This window comes from Astatotilapia calliptera, chromosome 1 (genome assembly GCF_900246225.1).
Source record: "Astatotilapia calliptera chromosome 1, fAstCal1.2, whole genome shotgun sequence".
NCBI lineage: Eukaryota > Metazoa > Chordata > Actinopteri > Cichliformes > Cichlidae > Astatotilapia > Astatotilapia calliptera.
The window spans coordinates 22,306,500-22,333,068 of NC_039302.1; the positions used below are offsets into that span (position 1 = coordinate 22,306,500).

The 26,569-nt window shown below is 41.1% G+C and overlaps 1 protein-coding gene across 2 annotated transcripts in view; it reads right to left on the minus strand.

Annotated features, from left to right (window-relative positions):
• Positions 1–26,242, minus strand: part of mafa (MAF bZIP transcription factor a) — a 74,545-nt gene extending 48,303 nt beyond the window's left edge. The window contains exons 1-2 of one of the 2 annotated variants that reach the window (XR_003272602.1): positions 24,714–26,242; positions 17,233–17,300 (exon numbers count right to left, since the gene is read on the minus strand). Coding sequence is in view for 1 of the 2 variants with exons in the window: in XM_026169911.1 (XP_026025696.1) it covers positions 17,273–17,300; positions 24,714–25,681 (996 nt within the window). In the remaining variant the exon portion in view is untranslated. The remainder of the gene's footprint in view (positions 1–17,232; positions 17,301–24,713) is intronic. The other variant, XM_026169911.1, reaches the window with a different exon arrangement.
• Positions 26,243–26,569: the final 327 nt, after the last annotated feature.

Here is a 26,569-nt window from a genome sequence, read left to right on the forward strand (position 1 = left end):
CATCGGTTGAAGGAGTGTTCGTATGTGTTTGTGGAAGGGGGGGAGGGTGGACATAAACAGAGTTAGACAATGACCTTCATCAGCTGTACCCATAGAGAGGGCTGTGGCTGTGGGTTGAGACAGATACAAAGGACAAAGAAGACAATGATGGGCAAGATTGCAGGCATAGATGGATAGATTAGCAGCAATCACCGTGAATATCACTGACCGAGGTGTAGATTTCCTCAAAGAGGAAATAGATTTAAAAAATAAATTCTTAATTTTAAACCATGTTTTTAAGTATTTATTTATTTTTCACCCAAATTTCTTATGTTGTTTTTGCAATTTTTGTTTTTATTTTTTGCCAAACTATTAGCTCCTGAGCCACACCTAACTTCTCTGGCAACACACAGCACACAGGCATCAAGCAATGCACATATTAGCTCATGAATGTGTCCTGAAGGGATGTTAAATGTGCGGCATCTGTGGCTGGCAGGCAGGGAGGGATGGATGGATGGAGAAAGGGAAAAGGAGAGGGAACGAGGGGGGAAAGTGCTGAGTCTGACACCGTCTCTGTGTGCCGCTAACACAGGAACCAATTAGCTAGAAGCCAGCTTCCGTTGCCTGTGCCGTTATAGGACCTCCTCTCTGAGTCCCCAGGGCTGACTTCAGCTTCAGGGCTGTGGTGGTACATATACTGTATACAGTAGACAAGTTATAAGAGAGACACAGATACTTGGCAGACATGCTACAGACGGGGATGTGGTGTGGCCTTCTAGACAAAAAAAAGTGCAGACAGACACAAGAGGTCAAAGAGGTAAAGGGCAATATGTACTGTTATCGCAAGTATGAAACCATCACAAAAGTGCACGCTGTGGTCAAATTCACCAACACACTGACTGACCCATGTCACCTCATCCTTATATATCAAATGTAACACATCTAAAAAACATCTCATAACCACGGATACCACACTGTCTGCAGCTCATTTCCTCTCACGTAACAAACACATTTCACAATTTTTCACACGCTTAGATCGACAGACCCCTCTCCCTTCTTAAGTTAATATACAAACACCCAAGCATTTCACCCATTCATACCTGCCCACAGTGTATACTTGCAAACACGTAAACACGCAGACACACACCGCCTCAATGCCCTGCTCAAAGAAGGCACCAGGTGACGCAGTCCTTTTATGACAATTATTGATCCTCTGGAGCGCAGTAAAAACTATCCCCAGACAGACAACAAAAATAACTGTAACCATATAACAGCTTCCTGCCAGGGGAACAGATCCCACAGTGCGTCCACGTGACTGGACTATTCCTGGAGCATACTGTAGACCCCTAGCAGACCAGGGCACTGACCAAGCATGCACTCACATAGAGGATGAGAAGAGATGAGGAGAGGAGAAGGTTATAGAAAAGTGTACATTCAGACTTTGTCTGTTCTTCTACCTCTCTTTTACCAAGAGGCTTTCAATTTGATTGTTTATGAGCTGCTTTCTTTCCCTCACCATATGGTGCTGCTCACTTTTAATTATGATAATATCAGCGTCTTTGTCTTGCATAGTCCATTTATGTAATAACATTTTCTCAATCCACTACTCGCAACATACATCGCCCTTCATACCCGCACGCACACTCTGCACATTTCCTCCAGCAGAGATGCAAGTTATCAAATCTGTCCTCTTTGAAATCCTAAATGTCTTTAGAGTATTACACTGCAAAAAAGAAACACAAAAGGAGAGGATGCTGAATTCAAGTTATTTAAAGTGTAAGAGTGTGCTATTGTATCCATTGCTTTGTGGTTGAATTTGTACCACAGGAACAATGGATAAGATAAGTCAGGATTTCTCTGACAGAACAATTTGGCTGTCAACAGGGGGATAACGGTTATAAAGCCGCCTTTGATTCTGTCACTCTGCCATTAATAGAGTCAGCCAAAACCCAGTTCTTAGAAGGATGGTGGCTACCTCTGATACATTAAACAGCAACAGAGGGGAGAGTTAACAAAAACTGGAGGGATAGCAGTTCACACATAGACAACGATATTAACAGCACTGGTTCCCAACCCCTTTTATTTGGCACATTCTTATAGTTTTCTCACAAGGGCTCGCTTTAGCAGACTTATTCCACAAATTCATTCATAATTTTACAACGCATGAATCTGTGCAGCAGTACGTTCTCCTGTATATGTGCATGTTTAGACTTGGAATATGCTACACTTAGGTTGTAGTGAAACTGAGACCTTTTCATTTGCTGGAGTGTGTTGGAAACTAAAGATGAGAATTACACCAATTACACCGATATGTGGAATATAGAGGAGAGGGAAAATCTCAGCATGCATTTAAAAAAAAAAAACAAGAAGAAGCTACTGGGGAGCACAAGGGGCAGAAGTGGTTTTGGATATTATCTAGAGTTAGATATGCGGCAGTAAGCTGTCAGACAAACAGCGTTCAGTCCTGTCAAACTCAAATACTCCACTATCCACATTAAGTTCTGGCTCCCAGCCAGTGACAAAAACCTCTCATCAATGCCATTCCTCATCTGTCCTCGGAGGCCAATTGTCTGCTGTGTTTGGACCAATTGAGCTTAGATCTCAGTTCAGACCAGCATTCTATGTTGTCACTAAAGTACTGAAATCACAGTCTGTATTTATACACAGAATTTATTCTGAAAGATGCCATTAAATACTGCACAATGACACAATAATGGGGAGAAAGAGAGAGACAGAGAAAGCAAAGAAAAGTGACTTAACAGGTGTTATTTCATTTTCCTAATAACTTATCATCTGTCTGTGTTATCACCTCGTTAGTGGTTGTAGTAGTGGCTCCACTAAATGAGACATACACTAAGTAGCACTTTGTAGCCGTGCTGCCCCTTGAGGGGAGTTTCGACTGGGGAAGGTCTGTTTGATCTCAAATCTTATCTGCTTCATTTCTGTTCTCTTATGTGGTGCTCACCAACCATCACTATGATTTGTGGTCAGGCTCAAGTCAAGTGTGTTACCACGTTGCACACAGATGTGTTTAGCTGCATAAAAATACAAACGCACACACCATCAAAACAAAATGGTCCTTTTGCAAACCTCAGGCAGTGTGAAATGAGTGTGCTTGCTTTCCCTGTGTCTGATAGCGTTTCAAAAGCTGTTTGTTTAGACCATACTGCTGAAGAAAATACAAGCATACTGTCAGTGCTGTGTAACTTATTTGAACAAGTCCAGAGCCAAATATTGTCTTTTTCTTCTGCCAGAATGACTCACTTGCTCACTACTCATTTAAAGTCTGTATAAATTGCTCTCTATCTTGCATCCATATGTCATTTCCCACAATTATTACAAATTAAAGCCAAGTTTTTGTACCAAAACTGAATCCTGAAGACTTGCTTTTGAAGATTTAAAAATAAACCACTTTTACCTGGACAGAGAAGAAAAGTTGAGTCCATCTCAATCAATTTTAAGAGGTGTACTGGACACCTCTTAGCTTATCTAAAACCCATGCTGTGGATTTTTCAATATGTGCTGCTTGTGTAAATGAAAGAATCGCATTTAAAATAAAATAATGAATTATTATCATCCACTTTTTTTCTTTGTAAAGCTTATTTGACGCTGTTCTTTAAACCCACCAGACAGTGAAGGAACACTTAAACAAATAGAATTAGACAGCGGATAACCGTGGCACAATACAATGGAGGGTCAGTGAAATTGAAAACATATTTCCTATTTCCTTGCTCTCTTTCCTATTCCTGTGCGCAAGCCCTGTGCATCTATATGTGAAATAGATTCTTATGCCATCCAGAGTCCTTCACGCTTCTCGGTAGCGACGCCCATAAGTATAAAGGAAGGTAAGTATGCATGTAGATTAGGTCGGGCACAGGAGATGCACGCCTAGAAGCAGTTGGCCTGTTTTAGTGGAGAAAAGTATTTTCTGCTCGAGAAAGAGAAACACTGGAGGGTAGGCTTTTCTGCAGTGTCTGCAATAAGAGTGCTAATTTCTGGAGGTGTCTCCTTTCGATGGGGGTTGTTGTTAAAGACTGGAAGGCCAGGAGAGGACTTAGGAGGTTTTGGGGGGGTGCTGGGGGCTTCTAGTAGCAGGTTATCTGTTTAAATAAAGCCTTGCAGAAGCTGTGTGATCAAGGAGGGAAAAACACACATGCGGGGGAAAGAAATCTAAAGGTATCCCTGCAGACACACTTTCAAGCACTTACAAAAAGGGAACACATTTTAGTGTGCAAGAAGTCGCGCACAAGCAAGCACAGACAGTATGTCTCTTTTAACAAAGCATTATGAGACTTATTGTTTCCACGCTCTTTTTGTCTGTTGTGTGTAAAACATGTTTTATATAAAATAGAACAATAGTCAAGGACTGAGTTTCTGTGAGAGCAGAATTCTTCCTGTGGTTTTGGTTTAGGTTTTTTTTTTCTTATTTAAATTAAATCTTAGTGAAACACTTTGAAACACAGGACTAACAAAACCTCTATTGATATAATAAAAAATGTTTGAATTCTTTCAGTGTGAGAAATCAAGAGTTTGCGCTGGCGAATTATCTACCCATCTTCATGTCTGCAAGAAAAACAACAAGAGGAAGAAAAAGAGATAATGTGAGAAAGAGAGGAAACTGACAGACACAGGACGACTGTGAAAGTGCTGTAGATAAAGAGTGGCGATTTCAGATATAGCCTTTAGCAGAACAGCCATGATGGTGGCTGAACACAGCTGTCAGACCCAGATGGTGAGGTGCTAATAACATTCAGAGTTTTGCAGCGCACCGTTTATTTTCTAATAATAAAACTGTTAGCGCTTGCTAATAGCATAGCTCTGTGCTTGCCAAGCACGCGTTCTGGCTGACACTCGCACCCCTCTGTGGCCATTTATGTGCCATACTGCCGAGCTGAACGGGTCTTTACACACTGAGAGAGACACACACACACATATTGACAGACTCACACGCTGGCCAGATACACTCTATTATGTGTAACCAAGCAGATCACAATGGCCCTAATGTCATTTAGTGTTATAAACATGTAGAGGTGAATGTAAACTCACGCATCCTTTCATACACATTTGAGAAAACTTGTCTTGTAGGATGGGAATTTTTAAATTAGGTGAACACATCAACTTTTAAAGGAATGTCGCAGCTAATCTGAAGCCAATTATGATGATGATCAGATGCATGGGCGTTCAAATCCACTCACTTCCTGTAAAACGTTGCTGCTGAGGAGTGCTTGAGCAATCAACCAAATCCACTCCAACAGCTTTTGTATGAGAGTACAGAAAGTAACTGTTTGCTGTACATTTAGTAATCACATAATTTCAGAAATAAGAAATCACAGGGGGAATATTCTATGTCAAAAGTGAATTAAAACTTCAAATATATTCAGAGAGCAACTAAAAAAATGAGCATAATAAGAAACAAATCTCTTTTTTTATTAGAAAGAAAAATCGAATTCCCGAATGGCTTGTGTCTGGACGGTGATTCTGGGCAGAACACCCAGACTCCCAGAGACAAAAACAAAAGGTGCTATTCTCTGAAAAGTACTGACTCAACACACTGTGCCCTACAATAGAGAGCTGCTGTGGCGTGACACGGTGTGTCACTGACCCTAAAAGACTGCTGTTTCCATTTATAGACCTTTTCATTTTAGGTTGGATCGATACTGTAAAGCCACGTGTAGGTCAAAAAAAAAATCTACCTATTTTTTTTTTAAATTTTTCTTTAAAAAAATGATAAATTCAGGCATTTTTCTTCTCTTCAGTAGCTGGCAGCAGGCAGTGACTGGAAACATGAGGCGAAAAAGAAATGGGTGACATGTGACAAAGGTCCACAGGAAAAACTGTGATACGTTTACATAGTATGCGTCTTTTTAACTACCGGTTAGTGTGATGCCTTACACCAAGCAACTGAGAAATTTGTTAAATTGAAGTGTATGCGTGTCTGTGTGTGTAGAAAAAACCAAAAGAACAAGCTACGTTTGTCAGTATCATATGAGGTTGTTTCACCTCGCAAGTTATTTATTAAATATTTCAACAGGAGCCAATTTCCCGTTAAGTGTCATTACAGTGTTTCTGCACACATGTACGCCTGCAAAGTGCCACAATTAATTGGACTTCATTTCCGGGAGATAATTTCCGACTGTTAGGCAGGCTGTAAAGGCACATCACCGTGCACATAATTACACAGGAAGGCAGAAGCAGCCTGCAGAATTTATCTTCCACCCCAAACATGAGAGGCTGGTGAGTGGGACTCTGCAGCAGCCTTTGAAGAGGCATTTATGTCTGTATACTAACTGTCTCTAAATGAGCTAGCACTGTCATATCACTGAGATGCAGCTTAATTTAGGTTTTAAACTCCCGCAGTCTGTGCCTCTATATTACTAAGTCCCTCAAAATATTTACCAAATGAATGAATTACAAAGATGCTGAATTAAATTACATCACCCTGGTGGATATATGAAAAAATAGGACGGTGCAGGAACAAGGAAGCAGAATAGCAAACACACTGAACAACACGAATGAACTTTAAATTAACTGTGGACTGGATCTCCAGCTGTCTCATGTAGCTGAAAGCAGAAACCTGTGTCTTGAGTAACTGAGCTTCTCTCTGCCAGAGTTATCGTTTTTCTTGATATTATGCAAGGATCTGTAACACAGAAGCTATTTTTTTTCTAGTTGATTCAGATGTGAAATCACTTCTGTACTGCAAGGTTTGAAATTGATAGTAATTAAGATGTGATGGGAGATGTTTGAGAACGGGGGTCCAGGGCTTTTGTTGAAGGTCTTTATTGTTGAACTGCAAAAAACCCCAAAAACAAAACACAGGTGAACACAAAAATGTGTCCTTAAAGAGGACATTAAATGATTTGTGGAAGCCTATGAGGTGGATTAAGGACTGGTAGGTTGTTAACATGAAAAACTTCTAGTTTTTCTGTGTGTATGACTGTGTGTGTGTGTGTGTGTGTCTATGTGTGTGAGTGTTTGTGTGTGTGACAGAAGGTTCCTGGGCTGCTGTGTGCAGTACCGGCTGGCAGGGTGGCTGTCAGAATGGCCCTGTTTCCTGTGTCAGCTCTAAAATAGGTCCAAACACAGCAGAGATGCACGACACACTCTGGCTATTTACAGCACGCACACAGTGTGTGCGCAGGATGCTGCCAAGTATATGAAACCAGACTCGCTCTTTATTGTACTGTATCTGTTCAGAGACTAGAAAAAAAATTGTATTCACTTTAAATGCAGTATAATGGTGCAAAGAAATGTTGCACAGAATTTGTCTTGAAATTGGTCTTCAAAATAGTCAGTGTTATGTAAAATAAATTACATCTCACGATAGTGTATATGCATTACTTAGCGTGTGCATGTCCTTGACCCCTCCATATGTAGGTGTTGTGAGAGCATCGCGTATAGTAGATGTACTGCGTCCCGCTTATGTCACTGCACCCACCTCCTGTTCACTGGAACGTTGCCCTCTGTGCGTCCGTGACAGCACAACCTCCCAAATGATTCAGACATGTTACCAACTTCGAGGCTTGCGCTGCACACACAGGTAAAAAAGATACACAAACATCCCAATGCACAAGAGCACATTCTTTAAATCTGTAACCGCCTTTAAAAAAAAAAATCCCACATTGATTTTAAATAAAGCACACCAAATGACACCTAATCTAAACTGTTGTTTCTTGGAAAAACCGAGATCTCTCTTTTGCAGATCACACACTTACAGATGCTTGTGGTTTAAACACCATTCGTGAATAACAGTGTCACATCACTGTTTCACACATGACCCAAATGGGCCATCTGAGACCAGCCTACTTGACACATTGTGACACACAAGCCATAACTGCCACTGACCATTTCCCACCACAACTGTTTATGTAAAGTAGCAAAAAGTCTGTAGTCAGTTGTCACATCCTATCATCTACCAAGAAGAGTGTCAACAGTTTGACCACAGTGATTCCCATGTAGCTTGTACGTGAGGAACTTAGTTCATATTTGCAGAACCATCACTAGAATACTGGAACCCTTACTTACTGGCTTCCCAAATGGGTGCCATATTGCGGTGGCACCCGTTTACTCAAGTCAGGTTTAATGCACTTTCACGTTAAATTGTCATCAGAAGTTCCTGTTAAAATGGGCGTGTTCAAGTTGTAACTTTCTTAAGAACTAATCATCCAAATTATTGAAGGAATGAAAAAAAACCCAACAAAAAGTAAATTAAAAAAATAACACACGTAAACAAATTTCTGACTTCTGTTCTTTGGCTTATTTAAAGTACGTGCACAGTTTGTTTTATTTGCATCTTTTACAACCACACTAGTTTCTCTCCTCTCCTCTGCATGTTGTGTCACTGTATGTGTATCTGTGTCAGTTTTTAGCAATGTAGGAATCTTTTCCCACACACAGCAGAACAAAGCACTCAACCCAGGTGAAACACAGTATCAAAAACCAGCTTTTAACCACAACTTATTTTAATCTATGTTGGAATATATATTAGTTAATATAAATATATTGTAACTTGACACTGCCTGTCCCCAGCAATACATCTGCTAGGTGTGAAGTAGTTACAGTTACTCGTCGCCACTCTAAGCGCTCTAATCAAGTCCGGTGAAAGATATTTAAATGATGCCTCATCTATATGTCATTCGGGCAAGCTTAATTTTTGCAGTCCACGTTTGCCCACAACATTAGTTTTATCTAATATAGTATATATACTTTTACACAAAACCCCCGTAAACAGAGACGGCATCAGGTTTCAGGCCCTGTTTAGTTTCGCTTCGCTCACCCACACTTTCTCTAGAATATGCTTCGCTCTTTCAATCTTACGCTTTTTTCTCAATCAGAATTTCCATTCAGTTAAAAGAAACAAATGCTTAACGTTTTTTCTTCTCCACCCAGGTGCAAAACAAAGAATATGAAATGATACAAATTACACGCGCATGGACACACACCACAATAAAACAAGAAACAAGGGAAGCTTTTGATCATGGCGCTTGCTTCGTGTTTGCATGTGTGACTGTGTGCCTGCATCTTTAAGTGTTTGTGCAGAGGGAAGAGCAGCAAGTGAAATGAGTTGAGCAGAGAAGAGGGAGCCCATATGGCGGTGGTTATCAGTGCGCTGTCGGTTTTCAGTCATCAGGCCCTCTGCATTTGGGTGAAGAAGAGGAGAAGGAGGAGGAGACTTATCTAAAAACCGATAAGGCGGGTCAGGCCTTTCTCAAATTATACGGAAATTATTTTAATTGCTAGTGAGAGCTGCAGAGCTTTGAATTTTATCTCCCTATTACTGTTTGCCTATGAGTGGATGCCCCCTCCTTCCCCTCTTTTTTCCTGACTCGCTTCACCTTATTGTCTATTAAGTTTTCCCTAAAAATATCTTTTTATGCACATGCAACTGTCAGCCTCCATCTGGGGCTGCTGAGCAGGGAGTGCGAAGGCTTATTTCTCAGTGTTTTAGGTGTGTGCACTTGCGTGTGCTTATAGCATCTTAATGTACACAGGCCACAATGTCAGCATTTAACACCCAGACACCATGTGACCAAGCTCTGAACCGGAAAAGTAAACCAAGAAATCTTTCCCTGGTTGATTTGTGCATGTGTGCGTGCGCGAATGCATGTCTTGTGTGTACTTGTGCTCCATGAACCAGAGAACTCAGGTCAGATGCTTCCAGTGTTGGGCTTAAAGCTGCTTTGAATGGGCCAGGCTGTGCTCATCTTCTGCCTAATCTTCCTACTCTGGTGAGTGTAGGGAGGAGGAGAAAAAATCCATAGTCTTTTCATTCTCCTGTGACCACTGTGCCTGTGACAGAGCAGCCATGGGAATGGAGATGGATACAAGCAGCCCTGCTTCTGACCTCCCTCTACTCCAACACAAGCGTAGAGATAAACAGGGCCGCAAGGATCGCTAACATCTTTCTTTCTCAGGCACACACAGACATATGCGCACACACTCATACAGGCGCAGACATCTCATTAAAGCAATAGTAGGTGAATGTTGCAACAGCAGTGTGCCACTGGGAGAGAGGTCTATTAGGGATACTATCAAGAGACGACGGAAGGAAATGAGAGTCAGTGTACAGGACTTGTGCGCATCTCATTCTGGTGTGGCATATGTGTGATGTATGTCTAATTTTGACCCGAGGGATCCAGCGAAGGAGCCAGTATTAATACTTATTGGCTGAATCATTATGATAATCTAGTGACTAGAGAGTTAATGCAAGAATTCATAGAGTAAATATCTATTACGTAAGCGCGTGTGTGTGTTAGAGAAGGAGATAGAAAAAGACTTGTCCACATGCAATTCTATATCCATAAGTGAGAAAGACAAGAGGAACTGCTCGAGAGCATACGGCAGGCCATTCATTCTAAATTACTCTTCCCTCCCTGTATCCTGGGGATTTTTGGAGTGATATTCCCCTCCTGCTCCCTCGTTCCCTCGGCTGTCACAACCCGTCACCACAACTATTCCACTTCAGCCACAGAGACAGAGGGTAAGCTTCGTCCCTCTCCATCACCCTCCTTACACATCTCTCTCACTAATAACAGTTGTGCCATACTTGGCTGTAAGTTACTAATATTCTTTCTTTTATTCATATGGGTTTGTGTGTGTGTTTGTGTGCCTCTCTGTGTGTGTGTTTTTCCCTGTGTGTGTGTGTGTGTGTGTGTGTGTGTGTGTGTGTGTGTGTGTGTGTGTGTGTGTGTGTGTGTGTAGTGTATTATTAGTTTTAGAAGAGAACAGGAAACTAATCATGTTTTAGTTTTTGCTAACAAGAGTCTCATTCTCCAGAATGTCAAAATGGAAAGTAAACAGAGAGCCATTCCTTTGGTCATGGCTTGTATCCATAGAGATCCATGTGTCTTATTATGGTTTGTCAGGGGTCATTACTGTAATTCAAGCAGACAGACGTTTATACTGAGAGAAGTACGCCATAATATTCTCTTTCTGTTTGTGTCTTTTTTTTGGTCTTAGCATCTATATGCAGCCGCTTCCGATAATGTCATCCTATACCGTTGTCCGCTTCTTGCAACCAGACACTATCAGCTGTGAACTCATCCCTCTCCTTTAATGATCAGGCCACAGAGAGGAAGAAGGAATAAAAACTAAGAGGAGTGAAGATGTTGTTCAATACATGGGGCTGTGCACAAGGGAGAGGAAAGAGCTTCCTCCGTTCCGCGAAAGACTGAGCAAACTAGGACTGTGGTTCTTTCTTCATTTTAGTTTTTTTTTTTGCCTCAGCCACAACATTCTTTCCGAAAGGTCTCACACTGGTCCAAGCCAAAATAAAAAGAGAGCAAATGAAAAGAAAAAAGTGACCAACACGGTGTTTAACTTCACGGTGTAATCTCCTGACACAAGCCTCTTTGACAGTAGTGAGACGCAGAAGCGTGCCACTCTCCCGCCTCCACACTTTAAGGTTCGTTCTCCACGCTGTGTCAGAGGGGCCTCCTCTTTCAGGTCTCTGAGGCCATGCACTCTCCAAGAGTGACACTACCCAAATTCTGTAATTATAAGATGCAAAGAGAATTCCTCAGCCTGGTTAACCAGAACTATGAGAGACGGACAAATATTTACCCCCTCCCCACCCCTTCCTCTGTTCCTCCTCTTTTAACACGCCCCCACCTCGATAATTTAACAGTAAGAGCAACTCAGCCTTGTAAACACAATAGTTATGTCTGCGCTCACAGAGCCATGAAGCAGACATACAGGCTCCACTACCCCTGCAGCTACTACTAATACAGCTCTCCTCTCCTCTCCTCTCATGTACATATGTCATCCCTTTATAAAAGCAAAGTTTGCATATCTTTAACAGGGTGCAACTGAAGAGTGCTAAGTAATTATTACAGCTTTGTTTTCATCTTCCTCCACCATACATTCCCACATAATTTGTAATCAGTGTAAGCAAAAAGAAGCAAAACCTATTGTTGTTTAAATTAAACACACAATCTTTTAGGTCACACACACTTTTCTATATTATGTTATTTGGTTCTTCTCTGACTGAACACCAAGTCTGGACTTTCTCAAACATACACAGTTAAAATATGTTATGTCTGTTCTCACCTCCCATAAATGTCCTCTGGTTTAGTTATGGAACTGCATTTAGAATCCCGATGTTTATTTACAAAGTGTTAAATGCTCTAACTGTTTCTTCTATTACAGCACTCCTGTCCCTACATCGTAAAGGAGGGGTAGGGGCTTTGGCGTCCACGCACACCATATGTTTCTATCAGTTTAGCAAAATTAACTTAACACCCAGTTTTCTTCATGATCTTTTAAATACACCTAATCTTATCAGCTGATGTATTCTTTTTTTCACTATCAGTTTTGAGAAATATCAGTTTTGTCTAAATTGTCCAAGTTGTCTGACTGTGCATTGTGCAGCCATGTGTGAGTTTCTATTAAGTGTGCTAAATATAAAATGCTGCCTAAAAGTTCAGGCGAGTCAAGTTATGACTAACGTACGCCTGCAAAACAACAACATTAAATTGCACTTGCAACACTGTTTAACACTGAAGTGATTCAGCTTGGGAGCTCTATAAAGCTGAAAGTTAGTAAGGTGTCAGGAATCTATCAGCTAATTACAAAAAAATCTGTATGTTTATTAAGGTAAAACCAAATATTGCTTTAATGGCCAAGAGAAACAGCCCTGTGGCTTGTGGCTCTAGAGCACAGACTAAACATCTAATGATGTGTGTGCATTACTAAAGCTCCCACCTGATTGCTTGTCTTAACACTTTGTAAACAGTGTGATAATATCTTAGGCCTAATATCTGTCCCTCTGCATGCATTACTGGGATCCTGGACTGATTAAATACCCTAGCATTTTAACTGAAAACAGAAAGTAAAGAAAAGTAACTTTTGGTTGGAAATTTCCTGTTTGACAGCAAGAAACTGAGAGAATTGTGTTGTTCTCGGAGGCTATTTGTGTTTGACATTAGCAGGCACGCACAATGCATTAAGCCAGGAATGTAAGTAATGTGCGCTTAGACATACGGCCCTAACTACACAGCGTCGACAGCATTGTTTAATGCACAGCAATAACTCTGTTAGCCTGTTACTTCTCATTGCTTCTCTTTCTCTCCTCCTCTTTGTTCACTCTGTGTGTACATTTCTTAAATGGTGCACTATAGGGTGAAAGAGAAAAGATGAGAGAAGACACTGGAAGTCTCTTCAGAGCTATTAGCTTTGTACCATTCTGTCTCCCCCCTAGCCCTGTTGAAGCAAGATACTAAAAATATTACAGGAACATTTGATATGATGCAGTGCTACTGGACAACTTTTATTCTTGCCTTAAAAATATGTTGCCGTGTTGTGATTCAGGAGGGGACCTGAACTCTATCAGTGTAAATGCAGACTTGGCCTCCACAGAGGACCCGCACCCTGGGTGAATGACTGCAAGAGCTGCTATATGGCAGGATGAAGTGTGTTCATTTCCTTATTTATTGACTCACTTGCTTTTCTCTGAGTGTTTGAAATTAATAACAGCCAGCAGAAATCAGACAGAGGGATGAAAATCAGCACTTTCCCTGCAGTGAAGCCATTCATCAAGCTAACGAGGGGGAGAATAGAAGTGGAGAGGGGGAGGGAGAGTAGTGACGTTTGGAGAGGGAACAGAAAGCGGGAGGGAAGCAGGTGCAGTGTGAGGTGAAGGGAGGGAGGGAGGGAAAGTGACGCTGGGAACAGAGGGGAGGGGAAGGAAGCTAAGTTTGTTTGGGAGGAGAGTCATTTGGAGGATAGCGGGGCAGACAGAAGAGGAGGAGCTGTGTGCCACTCTATAAAGAGGAGTAGCGATAGAAAGAAGGGCAAGTTTGACATTGGAATATAAATAGAGAGGGAAGAGAGAAACAGAACGCAGGCAGGATTTCCAGAGATCAAGTCAAGAACCACCAAGTCATAACTTGAATCTGATGATGATGTGTTGATATATTTTAAAGTCCATGCCACTGCTAGTTGATAAAGAGTGAAGCCGCTGGCTTTATGGAGCTTTATAACAGCTCTTGCTCAGTGTCTGGGTTCTTCAGGCCTCTGCAAGAGGCATCAAGAACCTAGCAAAACAACACAGCAATGATATTTCCCATAACACTTTTAACAGTACAGAATAAGGAGTATACTAAACAGAACTCCTTTTCAGTGTCCCCAACTTTCATATATTATCTCTCTTCCTTTCACTGATGGGTGATGATGGTTCCGCCCTCACTTTAAAGCCTTCACCTTGTCATGGCTTTGGTCCCACGCTGCTCTGCCTCCCTACAGTCCACTAGAGACTCAACAGTATCTCACACCCAGAGTAGGGCTGACTAAGCACTTACCAGTGAGTCTCTCTTCTCAGAGTGAGAAAGGAGCGCCATGCTGAGAACTCTGCCACAGGAAAATAATTAGCAAAGTGGAGCTCTGCCCAAACACAGGCTAAATCTAGTAGCACTTCACAGTCAAATGAAACTATAAATCTCAATTCTTTTTCTTCTGTTTTTGCTTATTTGTTTGCCCCCCTAACCCCCCCCCCCCCCCCCCCCCCCTCAAACACACACACACATATTTTTCTTAGGATACATAATTTTCACAATTACAAGTAAAATCTTTGTTTCATGATAACTTTTAATAGCATGAATTTAATCAGGGGTACTAAAACTTAGTTCAATCTCACACAGTCTTTTAATGAAAAGGCATCCATTGGAAGCTGCACATTGCTTTGCACTCGTTCTTCACGAGTCACTTCAAGCTGACAAATTTGTGATAGGTGCCTTGTGATGACGCAAACTGTGTCCATCTCACTGTACATGGATATATGTATTTTTAACTTTAAAGTTAGACCACAGTGTCTTTGGTCACCAAGGCTAAATATAGTCACCTCCTCCTGAACACCTCCTCCTGAACAGTCTCCAGTTTCTCACTCCTTTCCAAGAGGCAGGTGGAGCAGATAGAAGGGGGGGAAGGTGGGATAGCACCCAGTCTTGAATAAATCATCCCACAACTTTTGACCCATATGGAGGAGGTTGTTTTTATACTTCACACTGCCCCCCTTCTCTCCATGGCCTCTGCACCCCTCTGTCCCATTCATTTTCTCCCCCACATGACAGGTTAATCTGGATCGATTTCATCTGCCCTCAACGACTGAGACCAACATCCTGGCACCCAGAAATAGAGCACACTGTGACGGATTCGCCTCCTACTAACCATTACCGTTAACAAGCAACTCTAAGAAGGGGTGGGCAAGAGAAGATGTTTTGGGAAGTTTAAAAACAACATAATTTACTGCACAGAGGAAAAACACAGATGTGAAGAAACGAAAGACACTTGATAAGATGGGAAATTGAACAGTGCGATGAGCTGTGGTATGTGGGTGATGCTGCTTCAGTAGGTTTCACCCAAACCACGTTGTCATACAATGGTCACATGACTGTATGCTGTATCTTTATGTGAGCACAAACACTCACACACACACACACACACACACACACACACACACACACACACAGACACACAGACCTTTCCCCCCCCAATCTATATTTGCACTTTCTCACAGCCTCTTACACTGCATATACACACACCTGGCATTTTATCTTTGTCAGCATATTCTGGGTCCTTCAGCTCCCTACTGGGCTCTGAACTCCAGTGTCTCTTTGCATGGCAATCCCCTGAGCTGTGCCTACCTTTACAACACACAGGAAAAGCACACTGGCAGGTAGTTTTATACCAATGTTAACCTCTATTTACAGTATCTTCATACCAGCTCTGCATCTTGTGGCGTAAATACATTTGTGCCTGGGAAAATCTTTTTCTTCTAGGATTAGTTAGGTAGAGGCGCAGTGACATAGTGTCCTGGTGGCAGTCCAGGCTCGAGTCAGGACACTGTTTCCCCAGGCAAGGACACCAAGACCTGGCTCTCCGTCTCCATCACTCAGCTTGTCCTCCTGGAGCTACGTGGCCAGACTGCTCATCACCCCCCCCCCCCCCCCCCCCCCATTCTTCATATGCATGGATTTGCATAAAACAAAGACATGGCTCTGCCTGGAATGTCTGCCATGGTTGAAACTGCTAAGAACGGGATCGACCAGACCACACCGCACGCAGCACCTCTAAGTTCAGCTGGCAGGTTGTCAGAGCACAACATCAGCATAGCGCATGGCAGGAGAACCGAGATTTACGAGGCCGCGTAAGATAGACACCCTCATGGTTTTCCACTTTAATTCGTTTAACATCCGTTCCCATGGCATTGTTTATATTCGACACCCCTTAGCAGTGAGCAGAGGGCACCTAATTCACAGTGATGACGTGGGAGGAGAATCAGAGCACTTAAAACACTTCATCTAAAGATGATTTGTCCTTGTCTTCCTTGATGGCTTTTGTCCTGCTTCCCCTCCTGAAGTTAAGTGGATCTGGCGAAAGGCCAGCTACTGATCCCGCTCCCCACTTAGAGACAATCAAGTAAATAACAGCAGATACAAATACATGTACACAAGCACACACACACACACTTACAGTATATTCTTCTTTACGTTGGTGGAAAAAGTTAGAATGCAAGTGCTCTTTCATTCTTATGTGTCATGATGAAGCACATTGCAGCTGTTTGCTTTGGAACAATCAGTGAAACCATTACAGGAACATTTGGGTTTGCAATATACATTCTCCCAGGTTGCCCTTTGTCTCTGCAAATTGATATCAAGATTCAAATCTTATTTTTCACTCTTTGTCACTGGTGCAAAACACGAACATATAATTTGCATTTGAATGAGTGGCTCTAATCTGCCGGTTGTCCTGATCGGGGATGAAGGATGTTGCCCTAGACTCAAAACTTCATGTGTCGTGTGATTTTTCTTCTCCATGGATAAAATAAGGTATGATAATGGATACGATATCAAGGAACGTTATTGCATCAGGGAGATAGATGTAGAGAGATATTGCCAACATTAAGAAGGTGTGTGCTCTTTAGCATATACAATGCATTATGTATCCATTATAAAAAGCTTACAGACATGCATTATGTTTTAAAACATTCAGTAGCATATGTGGTGACTATTTTCTCCGTTTAATATGACTGCCTGATATTAATGAATAGTTAATATGGATTTAATTGTGTAGTGCTATAAATGAAAAATGCATACCACAAATAATACTTGTATAACACAGCTATGTTTGGTAGCATGTGCAAAGCTGTGGTATTTTTCTAAAGAAGGAATATTTTGTAAACTCAACAAATCTGATATTGCTCACTATTATTAAGCAGAAAATGTAAAAAAAAAAAGGCCAAAGTTATCAGACATTTACCTCAAGAATCCTCAAGGGCACAGAGGGATGGTGCTTGAAATCACAGATGGAGAAATTTTCTTGATGACCTGAAGAAGCAGAAAAGATTGGACAAACAGATCAGATAAATTAATATCAGCGTAAATATGCTTGGTGTCACCTTTTCACCCTCTTCCCTTCTGTCTGCATCAGACACGGATACACACAAGAAGGCCCACACAAACAATCACAAAGAAACAAGCAGACTCATTCTGAGCAAGATTCACTCTCACCTTGTCTCTTTGGTGAAATACACTACATGTATCATAGTAAATGTTTGATGCTGGGGGAATTGTAAAAATTTACATGCAAATAGATTCTACAGGCGGAACCCATGCATCAAAACACAAGAGACAAAACTAAAATATCTAAGCGTACGTACGGCGTGCCATCACACAGACAAGGCAAAATAGATTTTTTTTCTTTTTTTTTTGTAGAGGCATTTATTTCTGTTCATCTCATTCAGTTGAATAATGAATTGTTCTAACAGGGGAGGAATCGTGGCAAATAAAAAAGAGAGGGATAAAGTCTTGTTTCCTTGCTACCTTGTGACTGAAACTTTCAGAAGTACCCTGGCAAAACATACAAAAGTGGGCATGTTTCTTTAGGCGGGTCCAAATACAGTTCATATCCCCTATAAATGTTGCAGCACAAGTAAAAACATTAGCTCAGCTCTTAGCTCCCTTTGCAGATTCCAAGCCGGGCCGATTTAAAGTTCCTGGAAAATAACAGCGGTGGAAGTAATTTGCCTGTACGCTACTGTGAGAGAAATTTTAAATCACTGGATTTTCAAATAAATGCCACATAGAACTGGCACAAAAGCAGTGAGGCAGCTGTTGTGATGACAGATGTTAAGAAAAAAACAAAAAAACCCAAAAAGCTCCTAATGGTGCTAAACTGTGATCAGCAGCCAATCAGCTGACAAATCATATCACCTGTTAGATATAGCAGGATATTATCTTTTTCATGTCTTAGGTTTGCTTTATTTCACCTGTCATTCAAGGTGAAAGTACTGAAAGTGTAAAAATACATATGCTGAGATATGACTTGGACTTACCTAAACAACAAAATTGCACTTACATCTATGCTCCATGTGTATCGCTCTGCATGCAGCTCCCTATTTCATACTGATCTGCTTTAAAAGTTACACCTGAGGAACCAAAGGAATGGACTTAAATGTGTAGAAAACAAAAACATTTGTGGAGCACAGAGGGATTTCACTCATGTAGCTAGATTTTTAGTGGGAGAAATTTCACAAACATATGCCCGTTTGAAGGACTGTGTGTCTCACTTTTTCTTTTACTCCGTTACCTCTTGCTTTAGCGCTGCTGCATTTATTTAAGTCACAGGCTCTTGGTTTGGGTCCATTTACAGACATATAAAATTACTCCAGCAAATCCCTACCACCTCATTACCAACATAACCTGCAGCCAGTCTTTCAAGGACGACTCTCTAATGACACCACATGTATCAGCTTAATGTCTATTTGAAGCAAGCTTTCTGCCACGAAAGAAAGAAATGTACAGACATCATCGACAGCAAAGTGTAAAGTGTAAGTATTGATGCTTGGCATTTATTTATTCCCAGTGAACTGCACTATTGCACCATTCCTCTCTTATACGATTGTACTATTCCTCTCTTCTACACTATGAATGTGAGAATAATGTTCCTTTTTTGTTTCTCTACTTAGACAGACCATTCACAGATGTGGCTGCCACCTGGTTGTGTTGAGACACATGACTGCCACTGCTGCTGCACATCCTCTCTCCAATCTTCTGTCGACAGTGGTTTTTATCCACAACCAAACTCATATAAAACATTTTCTAACTGTTGAAAATGAAAATAGTAAAAATGAAAAACAGAAGCAAATTCCATGCAAAGGTAGGACGAACAAATGTGAAAATGCAAAGAAAAAAAAAGAAAGATCTTATTCCATTTATTTAGGATTTCTCATCACACTAAGACAGATTAGAAAAATATGTTTTCAAAAAACACAGTTGAAACTTGGCACTTTTGATATTTTGTGAGTCTTTATTAACCCCAGTTGTGTAAAATGTGACAGAAAGCCACAGCTTAACACACCCACTCTGAGTCAGTTGATATTTAAGACAGGAACAATGAATTTACCCCATGTACGACTGGCTGCTTTGTTTTGCAACACCCACAATGAAATGGTTGAATGAAGTGGGTGTGAGAACAAGATTAAATGTTCACCATGTGTGCCACAAATACTACCAGACTCAGAGTAAATAAATAAATAAATGAATACATGAAAATAATCAGAATGAATGGCAGCGTGAAAATAAACCTGGCCAGCTTAAGCCAAGTGCCACTGCCCTTCACAGCATATTTAATAGACACTTTTCCTGCACCCTGTATTTAAACTCCTTTTGTATGTGTGCTATTATAGTATAGTATTATTATATAATCTTTTCACAGTCAAAAATATATTATTTGTTTTCTTGCGATTCAAAAAATGTAAAGACAGGAGTGAAATATAGGATGTTAATAATTAAAAAATATATATAGCAGGGAGTTGTGCTGAATTTACTGGATACTATCCTATGTCGGATGTGTGTGTACATCTCATTCATTGGGTTCTGGGCAGAGGAAATGAGCATGAGTTCCCCAGGGCAGGGATTACTCTAATGACTTTGAGAGCAGCCTTGTGCGCTGTAACTTTTGACCTCTGCTCATCCTCTTTGACAAAAAACACAACAAGAGAAATACACATGCATGCACACACACGGATTCATGCATCTACACCTACAAACACATACATGACATACCGTGCGAAACAGCAAGACAAAAAGATTTGCTCCAATTGTTCCTCTGGCACTTTCTAAAGCCTGTAAGAATTCAAACCCCCAACCGGCTCTTATTTTTGGTTGTGTCGACTGGCGTACTGGTACTTAACTGAACATTGTGCTGCATCTTATGCTGTCAACCTGCATAGCGCCAGCGTTCCACATGAGTGTCTCGCTGGAAGATCGATCATTTTATCACTTACATAACCGCTGCGTACGGGCACCACAGATATAAGAGGAAACATCTTTTTACAAATTAGATCTGTCTTCGCAAAAAATGCCATTTAGCTCGGGGACTCGACTGTTTGAGTCACACACACAGAGAAGCACAAGTAACACTATGGTCTGAAACAAAAGAATGGAGCAAATCTATTCTTTTGTTTTCGTATTGTAAGTTGGTGAGTGTGTTTTCATGTTTAGTATGCGTGCGGTGACTGTGTTTTAGTGGATGGACATTAGAGGTCTAAATGATCTGTTCCAATGAGGAAACAATCAAACTAAATAAGTTTAAGAGTCTTATAAAGAAGCCCCTAGCAAAAAACAAATGTTCATTTTTTACATGCCACTCAAAACACATCAAAAAACCCACTGCACTGAAAGCATGGTTTAAAGAGAGGCAGAAAAGAAGAGACTCTTAAGCAAAGAGGAAATTATTTCCTCTTTGAAATGGCAAATACAAAAACACGTCTTTTAAATGAGGGGAAAAGCAAATGATTATCCTCTCTAAAGTCATTTCATACATTGTTGTGGTTAATGTGACATATCAGACTATAACGGTACTACTGCTTTAGATGTAATTAGATAAATTGAGGAAGAAGGAGAACGGCTTGGCTGTAAATTGCATGGTGTGTACATGCTAAGACCCAACACTGGCACAGCTGCACAGAGCTACACTCACAATTTATCATCTTTACATCGCAGGAGCCACTGGCCCACACCACTATTAATCATCAGCAAAATCATTTAATTCAGCCCAAGCCTGACTATTGTCTCAGCTTCTCCCCTCACTCTGGGCAAATCAGCCACCACAGCAGCAGTGCACACCTCAGATCTTGGGTTAAAACTGTCTTTCTCCCTCTCCCTCTCTCTCCTTTTTGATGAGCTGTGTAGCACATCATCATTGGCAGATGGCGCAGAAGCTTGCTTTTTTGCAAATTTAACAAGTATGAAATTTATAATGGCAAAGACTACGAACGGTTGAGCACTTACTGCTTTAACACACTGACAGTGCGGTTCATTTTTATGAAAGGCGTTTTTTTGTCTGTATCCGTTGGACACTGATAATCTGTGGCTAAACTGCAAAACAGAAGACAAATCCAGATTGAATCTGTCTTCAGAAACTGTAGCGTTTCCTCAAAGTGTATTTTGGCACGTTGGTCTTCCTGTTTCAACAAACAAATTGTTCCGAATGCCCACAAGCCTATTCCTTGTGAACTCAGCAAAGAACTTTTCCTCTTGTCTTTCTGGAAAGTGGCAAGTTTAGTTCGTGTCCAAGTGCAGTCCAAAAGTTATGTTAAAAAGAAAATCAGCATATGATGTAAAAACACCAAATGCAATGCAAGATTGGGTACAGCAGAGCAGAGACTCTTCTGCTAACCACAGTGGCTGACATAAATTGGCACCTTCTCCAGCGCCCCCTCACATGCCTGACATGGCTGTGCCCTCCGTGCGCCCCGTCTCCCACAGCATGTTTGCTTCAGGCCAACGTCCAGACCCACTGACAAAAAGGAAAGAGCTGGATGAAACTGAGAAAGCCAAACGATGACATGCTAATGACTGTAAGTGCAGAGTGTCCGAGAAACACGGTAAGCGGGCACAACAGATAAGTAAGCAAAGAATGTGTAAAAAGGGTAAGTGAAGGGTACAAATATGGAGCATGCATCATGCACAGCCACAAGAAACTCACAGTGTTGTCATTATTACATACTGCCACTCAAGGAAACACACACACACACATTCAGATTTACACCTAAGTCCAAATACACGCTTGCATACTCCCACATGAAGCAGCACTTAAGACAAGCACACACATATGCACAAATAGAAAGGCTCACACATGACCAGACTGTTCATAATAATGTTAACATGATTTATCAGACATAAAATCAAATTGGACTTCTGCAAATAAAAATGAGGATGAAGTTCATGAACTGAGATGCAAACACAATATTTCTAACACTTATTTTTTTGATTATAATGATAGAATCACGTTGGACTTTAAATGAAAAATGTCAGCAGGTAAGGTCTGTTTCTCCTTTTTAGGATCATCATCATAGGAAATAATAAATACATATATTTTTATTTGGTGTTAATTCATGGATTGTGAAGAAACATGCGTCTCTATCATTCAACAGACTGTCAAAGCAGAAATGTTTAATTAGCTGCACGCCACTGTGAGTTATTGTTATTATTATTAGGCTTCATTAAGTTATTGCAACAATGGACTTGCATCTCTACATTTTACAATTTTTTTTTACACTGCCAGCCTGAATTGCTTTCCTTAAATGTTCAATTCATTCCTGTTTCTGATTCTTCCAAAATGGTGTAAGAAGCTCTTACTAAATTAATTCTGGCAGAAACCTTAAAAAGAGGGTAACAAGACCCCTATAAGCAGTGTTAAAAATGTGGGGCAGTAATATGGAGATGACATGTTTTCTAGTTTCATTTCTGTGTGTTTCACTCACAAACAACAAAGAGTCTCAGGACAACTCAAAAGAAAAGTGAGAAACTTATTGAAGACAATTACATACATTTATTGCATATCATTTAATTGTATGAAATGAGAAACGAGCACATATGAACATCACATATGGTTAGTGAATGAAATAATTTTGCACAGCAAAATATATATATATATATGTATATATATACTATATGTAAGATGAAAGATTAATTAACATATTTTCAAAATTTATTGGCGAATAGTACTCCCCCCTTTTATACATGCAGGGTGACACTCCCTGACGATCTAATAATGTCCGGACATTATAGATTAGAATAATTACTTATTGCTTTGCAAATGTTTACGTTTATTTAAGAGAAAACAACAGTATACCCTGAACTGATGCTAATATCTCCAAATGATACGACTAAGTCGTAAACGAATGTCAGATCTATCTTCTTGGGAGATGGAAAGCTAATTTTCCACATGACATTTTTTTAGTGCATTTCTGTTCAGAATAAGTCAGTTCAATCAAGAAACACATTTTCAAAAGCACAGTAATTTACTTAGACTTGTGAGAATTGTCTTCTCCAAATATACTTTTTCTTAATATAGTTATTTAAAATATAATAATAAAATGTGTGTCGGACACCAGATCTCTCACACTTCGGTTTATAGCACATGCTGCAAAAGCGCTGTTTTATGCACTGCACAATACTGCTCACTGTATAAATTGGAGCCGAGCCAATTTCTCTTAATCAGTGTTAAAAATAGTTTTGGGCAGCAATCTTATTATTAATTATCCTAGAAATCTATATGACATAAGCTGTAGCACATGATATCTTTTGCATCATAGATTATAAAACTTTGTCTTTAAATTACGCTTTAAAAATTATTCAAATGATGACAAATGCACAATGGAATATATTTAAATAACAACATAGGCTTAGCAACAGACTAAACTTCCAGGAAATTGACTGGTAATTTCCTTCATACTGAAGTCTTTTCTTTTTCCCCTCGCACCAGGGTCCCCGCCGACAAACTTCCACCAGGAATGCCAGCGCATTCACTGCAGTCTTATGACAGCCGATGGTGGTGCACTTCAACACAGCTGAAATGCACCACTACAGGGGGTGGGAAGTCCTGTCACTTTTTTGTCTCTGTCCCAAAAAAGTGAGGAGGCCTAAATGAAGTATGAGTGCCATGCTGGAGTCATCCGACAAAATAGGACATCTTCAAGCATAGAAAGAAAAACCATACATGTCCAGCATGCAGGGCAGTTCAATAACACATCTCTTTAAAACAATGAAGAGTTTGTAATGGATACAGTCTTTTGTTGCTCCACACAATAACAAGCAAACGCATGAGATGAGGTGGCGTCAAACGGCAGGCTTGCAATCCTCCAAGTTTGGCAGACAAAAAAAATAAAAAATAAAAAAAGGAGAAAGAAAGAAAAAAAGGAAAAAACATACTGTCGATGGATGCACTTTTGATAAGAATCTGTACACTGAATCAAAACTAAAATGATGAAAAAGGGCCAAGTTGATGAACTTCAAAGGAGTATACTTAGTGCTTGCATGCACACTTGGTATACTGCGGCATAAAGTTGGATCAACTTTCAAATATCAAACACTGCAAATCTAATGAACAGAGATGAAAAAAAATCTTGACAGACAAACTATGTGTAATATACTGAGTATGATAGCAAAAAGTAGAAAGTTTTCTCAATACGCCTCTTCTAGATTAAAAAAAATGCGGATAACAAAGCCCTCCAAATCTACAGCAGTGGTAGAATGGAGGGAACTTATTTTCAAAAAAAAAAATAAATGTAATAAAAAAAAATCAAAAAGTTGATAAATTAGTTCTTCATCTAGGCATATAGTGGGATTTGCGTCAAGTAAATAATAAAAAAAAAGTTTCAGAATGAAAACTTTTTACGCGGGGTGAGTTATTCATCTGATATAGTTTTATTTCGCGATAATGTCGAAACTCACATGAAAAATTCCGGAGATGAAGGGTTGTTGTCACTGCTGGATCCGTTTTCTCTGAAGCCGTTGCTGATGAGCTTCTCATACTTTTCTTTGTACGCGTCCCTCTCCCGGACCAGCCTGGAGATCTCTTGCTTTAGGTGCTCGACTTGCTGCAGGAGTTGTGTCTTCTCTCCCTCCAGGACGTGCCGCTGCTGAACTCGCTTGAACCGGCAGGACTGAGCGTAGCCTCTGTTCTTTAGGGTCCTCCTCTTCTGTTTCAATCTGATCACCTCTTCTTTGCTGACCCCCCGTAGCTGCCGGTTGAGCTCCCGCACTGACATGGTCACCAGCTGCTCGTCTGAGAAACGCTCCTCCAAGCGCATGTGTGGGTGATTTGTCCCAGAAGTGCCGTTGGACTGGACGCCCGGTGCCTGGTGGTGGCTGCTGCTGTGGTGGTGATGGTGGTGGTGGTGGTGTTGCGCTCCGTTCTGAGCGGCTGCCGCAGCAATTACTGCCGACACCACCGCCGCGGCGGACCCCATCTCTTCCCCGGCCATGGTGCTTCCTCCTCCGGCTGCACCAGCAAACTGCTGGCCCCTGGCATAGCCATCGAAAGACTGGAGCTGATGACTGCTGTTGATCAGCGCCTCGACCGCGTCTTCGGGGCTGAAGCCCAGCGCCTCTGGATTCAGCTGCTGTTGATAACCGGACATCCAGTAGAAATCCTCAATGTGTGTCTTCTGCTCACTCCCCGAGCCCGGACTGGGCGCCGAGAAGCTTGGGGAAGGGGGCACCGAGCTGCAAGGCGTGCTCATCGGGGTGGAAGACAAGGATCCCCCGGCGATAAGGCGACTGCACTGGCTGATGTTGCGATCGGGCTCCACCGGCTCCTTTTTCACTTCAAACTTCATCAGATCGAAGTCATTAACATATTCCATGGCCAGGGGACTGGTGGGCAGGTCGGAGTTGCTCATTGCCAGCTCTGATGCCATCCTCTTGCTGCTGACAGTCCTCCAAACGGGGTGAAGAGCAGCTGTCAAACTGGGTTGGTTGGGAAGAACGTGAGCCAGTTTGATTTTTACGCGTTTGTCTTGAAACTGAAAAAAAAATTAGGTTTTCGGCGTCCTTTTTGCAGGCGTGTGTGAGCAGAGTTTCTTTGCAGAGTCTATTGCACTGACACACCAGTGCCGCGCGTACGAGTAGCGGAGTCCTTTTTCAGCATGTGAAATTCGGCGGTTTTGGATTTCAAACATTTAACACTTTACGGGGTCTTCATGAATACATTGCGCACGCGGAGAGGGAAACACACCGAAAGTCAGGGAGTAAAAGCTCACTTGCACGTTCTAACCCGCTGTCTGGTGGGGCGATTTTTTAGTGGGATCACACAGCAGATGAGTTTAAGCATTGTAGCCGCTCTGACGTCAGGCTGGAAATGGGAAATTGACTCGGACGACGAGCCAATAGGGTCGCACACTCTAACAGCTAATTAACATATTAGTAGCCCAGAGAAACAAAACTTTTATCTACCGTCAATGGACACCAGCTGACTGTCAGTCGGAGCATAGATCCTTTTGTTCTTTTTATCGTAATTTCGATTTCATTTTATTTATTCATTTATTTATTTATTACTTTAATTTTTCGAAGTATGAGTTGTAAGTGGAACGAAACAGAGCATGCTCTAAATTAATTACAAAACGGAGTTGTAATGCTTGACATATAGAAAAAAGAGATAAAGCAATCATAAAACAGACCTTATATAGTTCGCGTAACCCTGTAGCATAAACTGGTTATACATTTTAAGACATAAGTCTTAATCTTGCGAACATTACCTGAACAAAACCCGTCCACTTCCTAATGGCAATGTCTGTTATTTGTCTGAA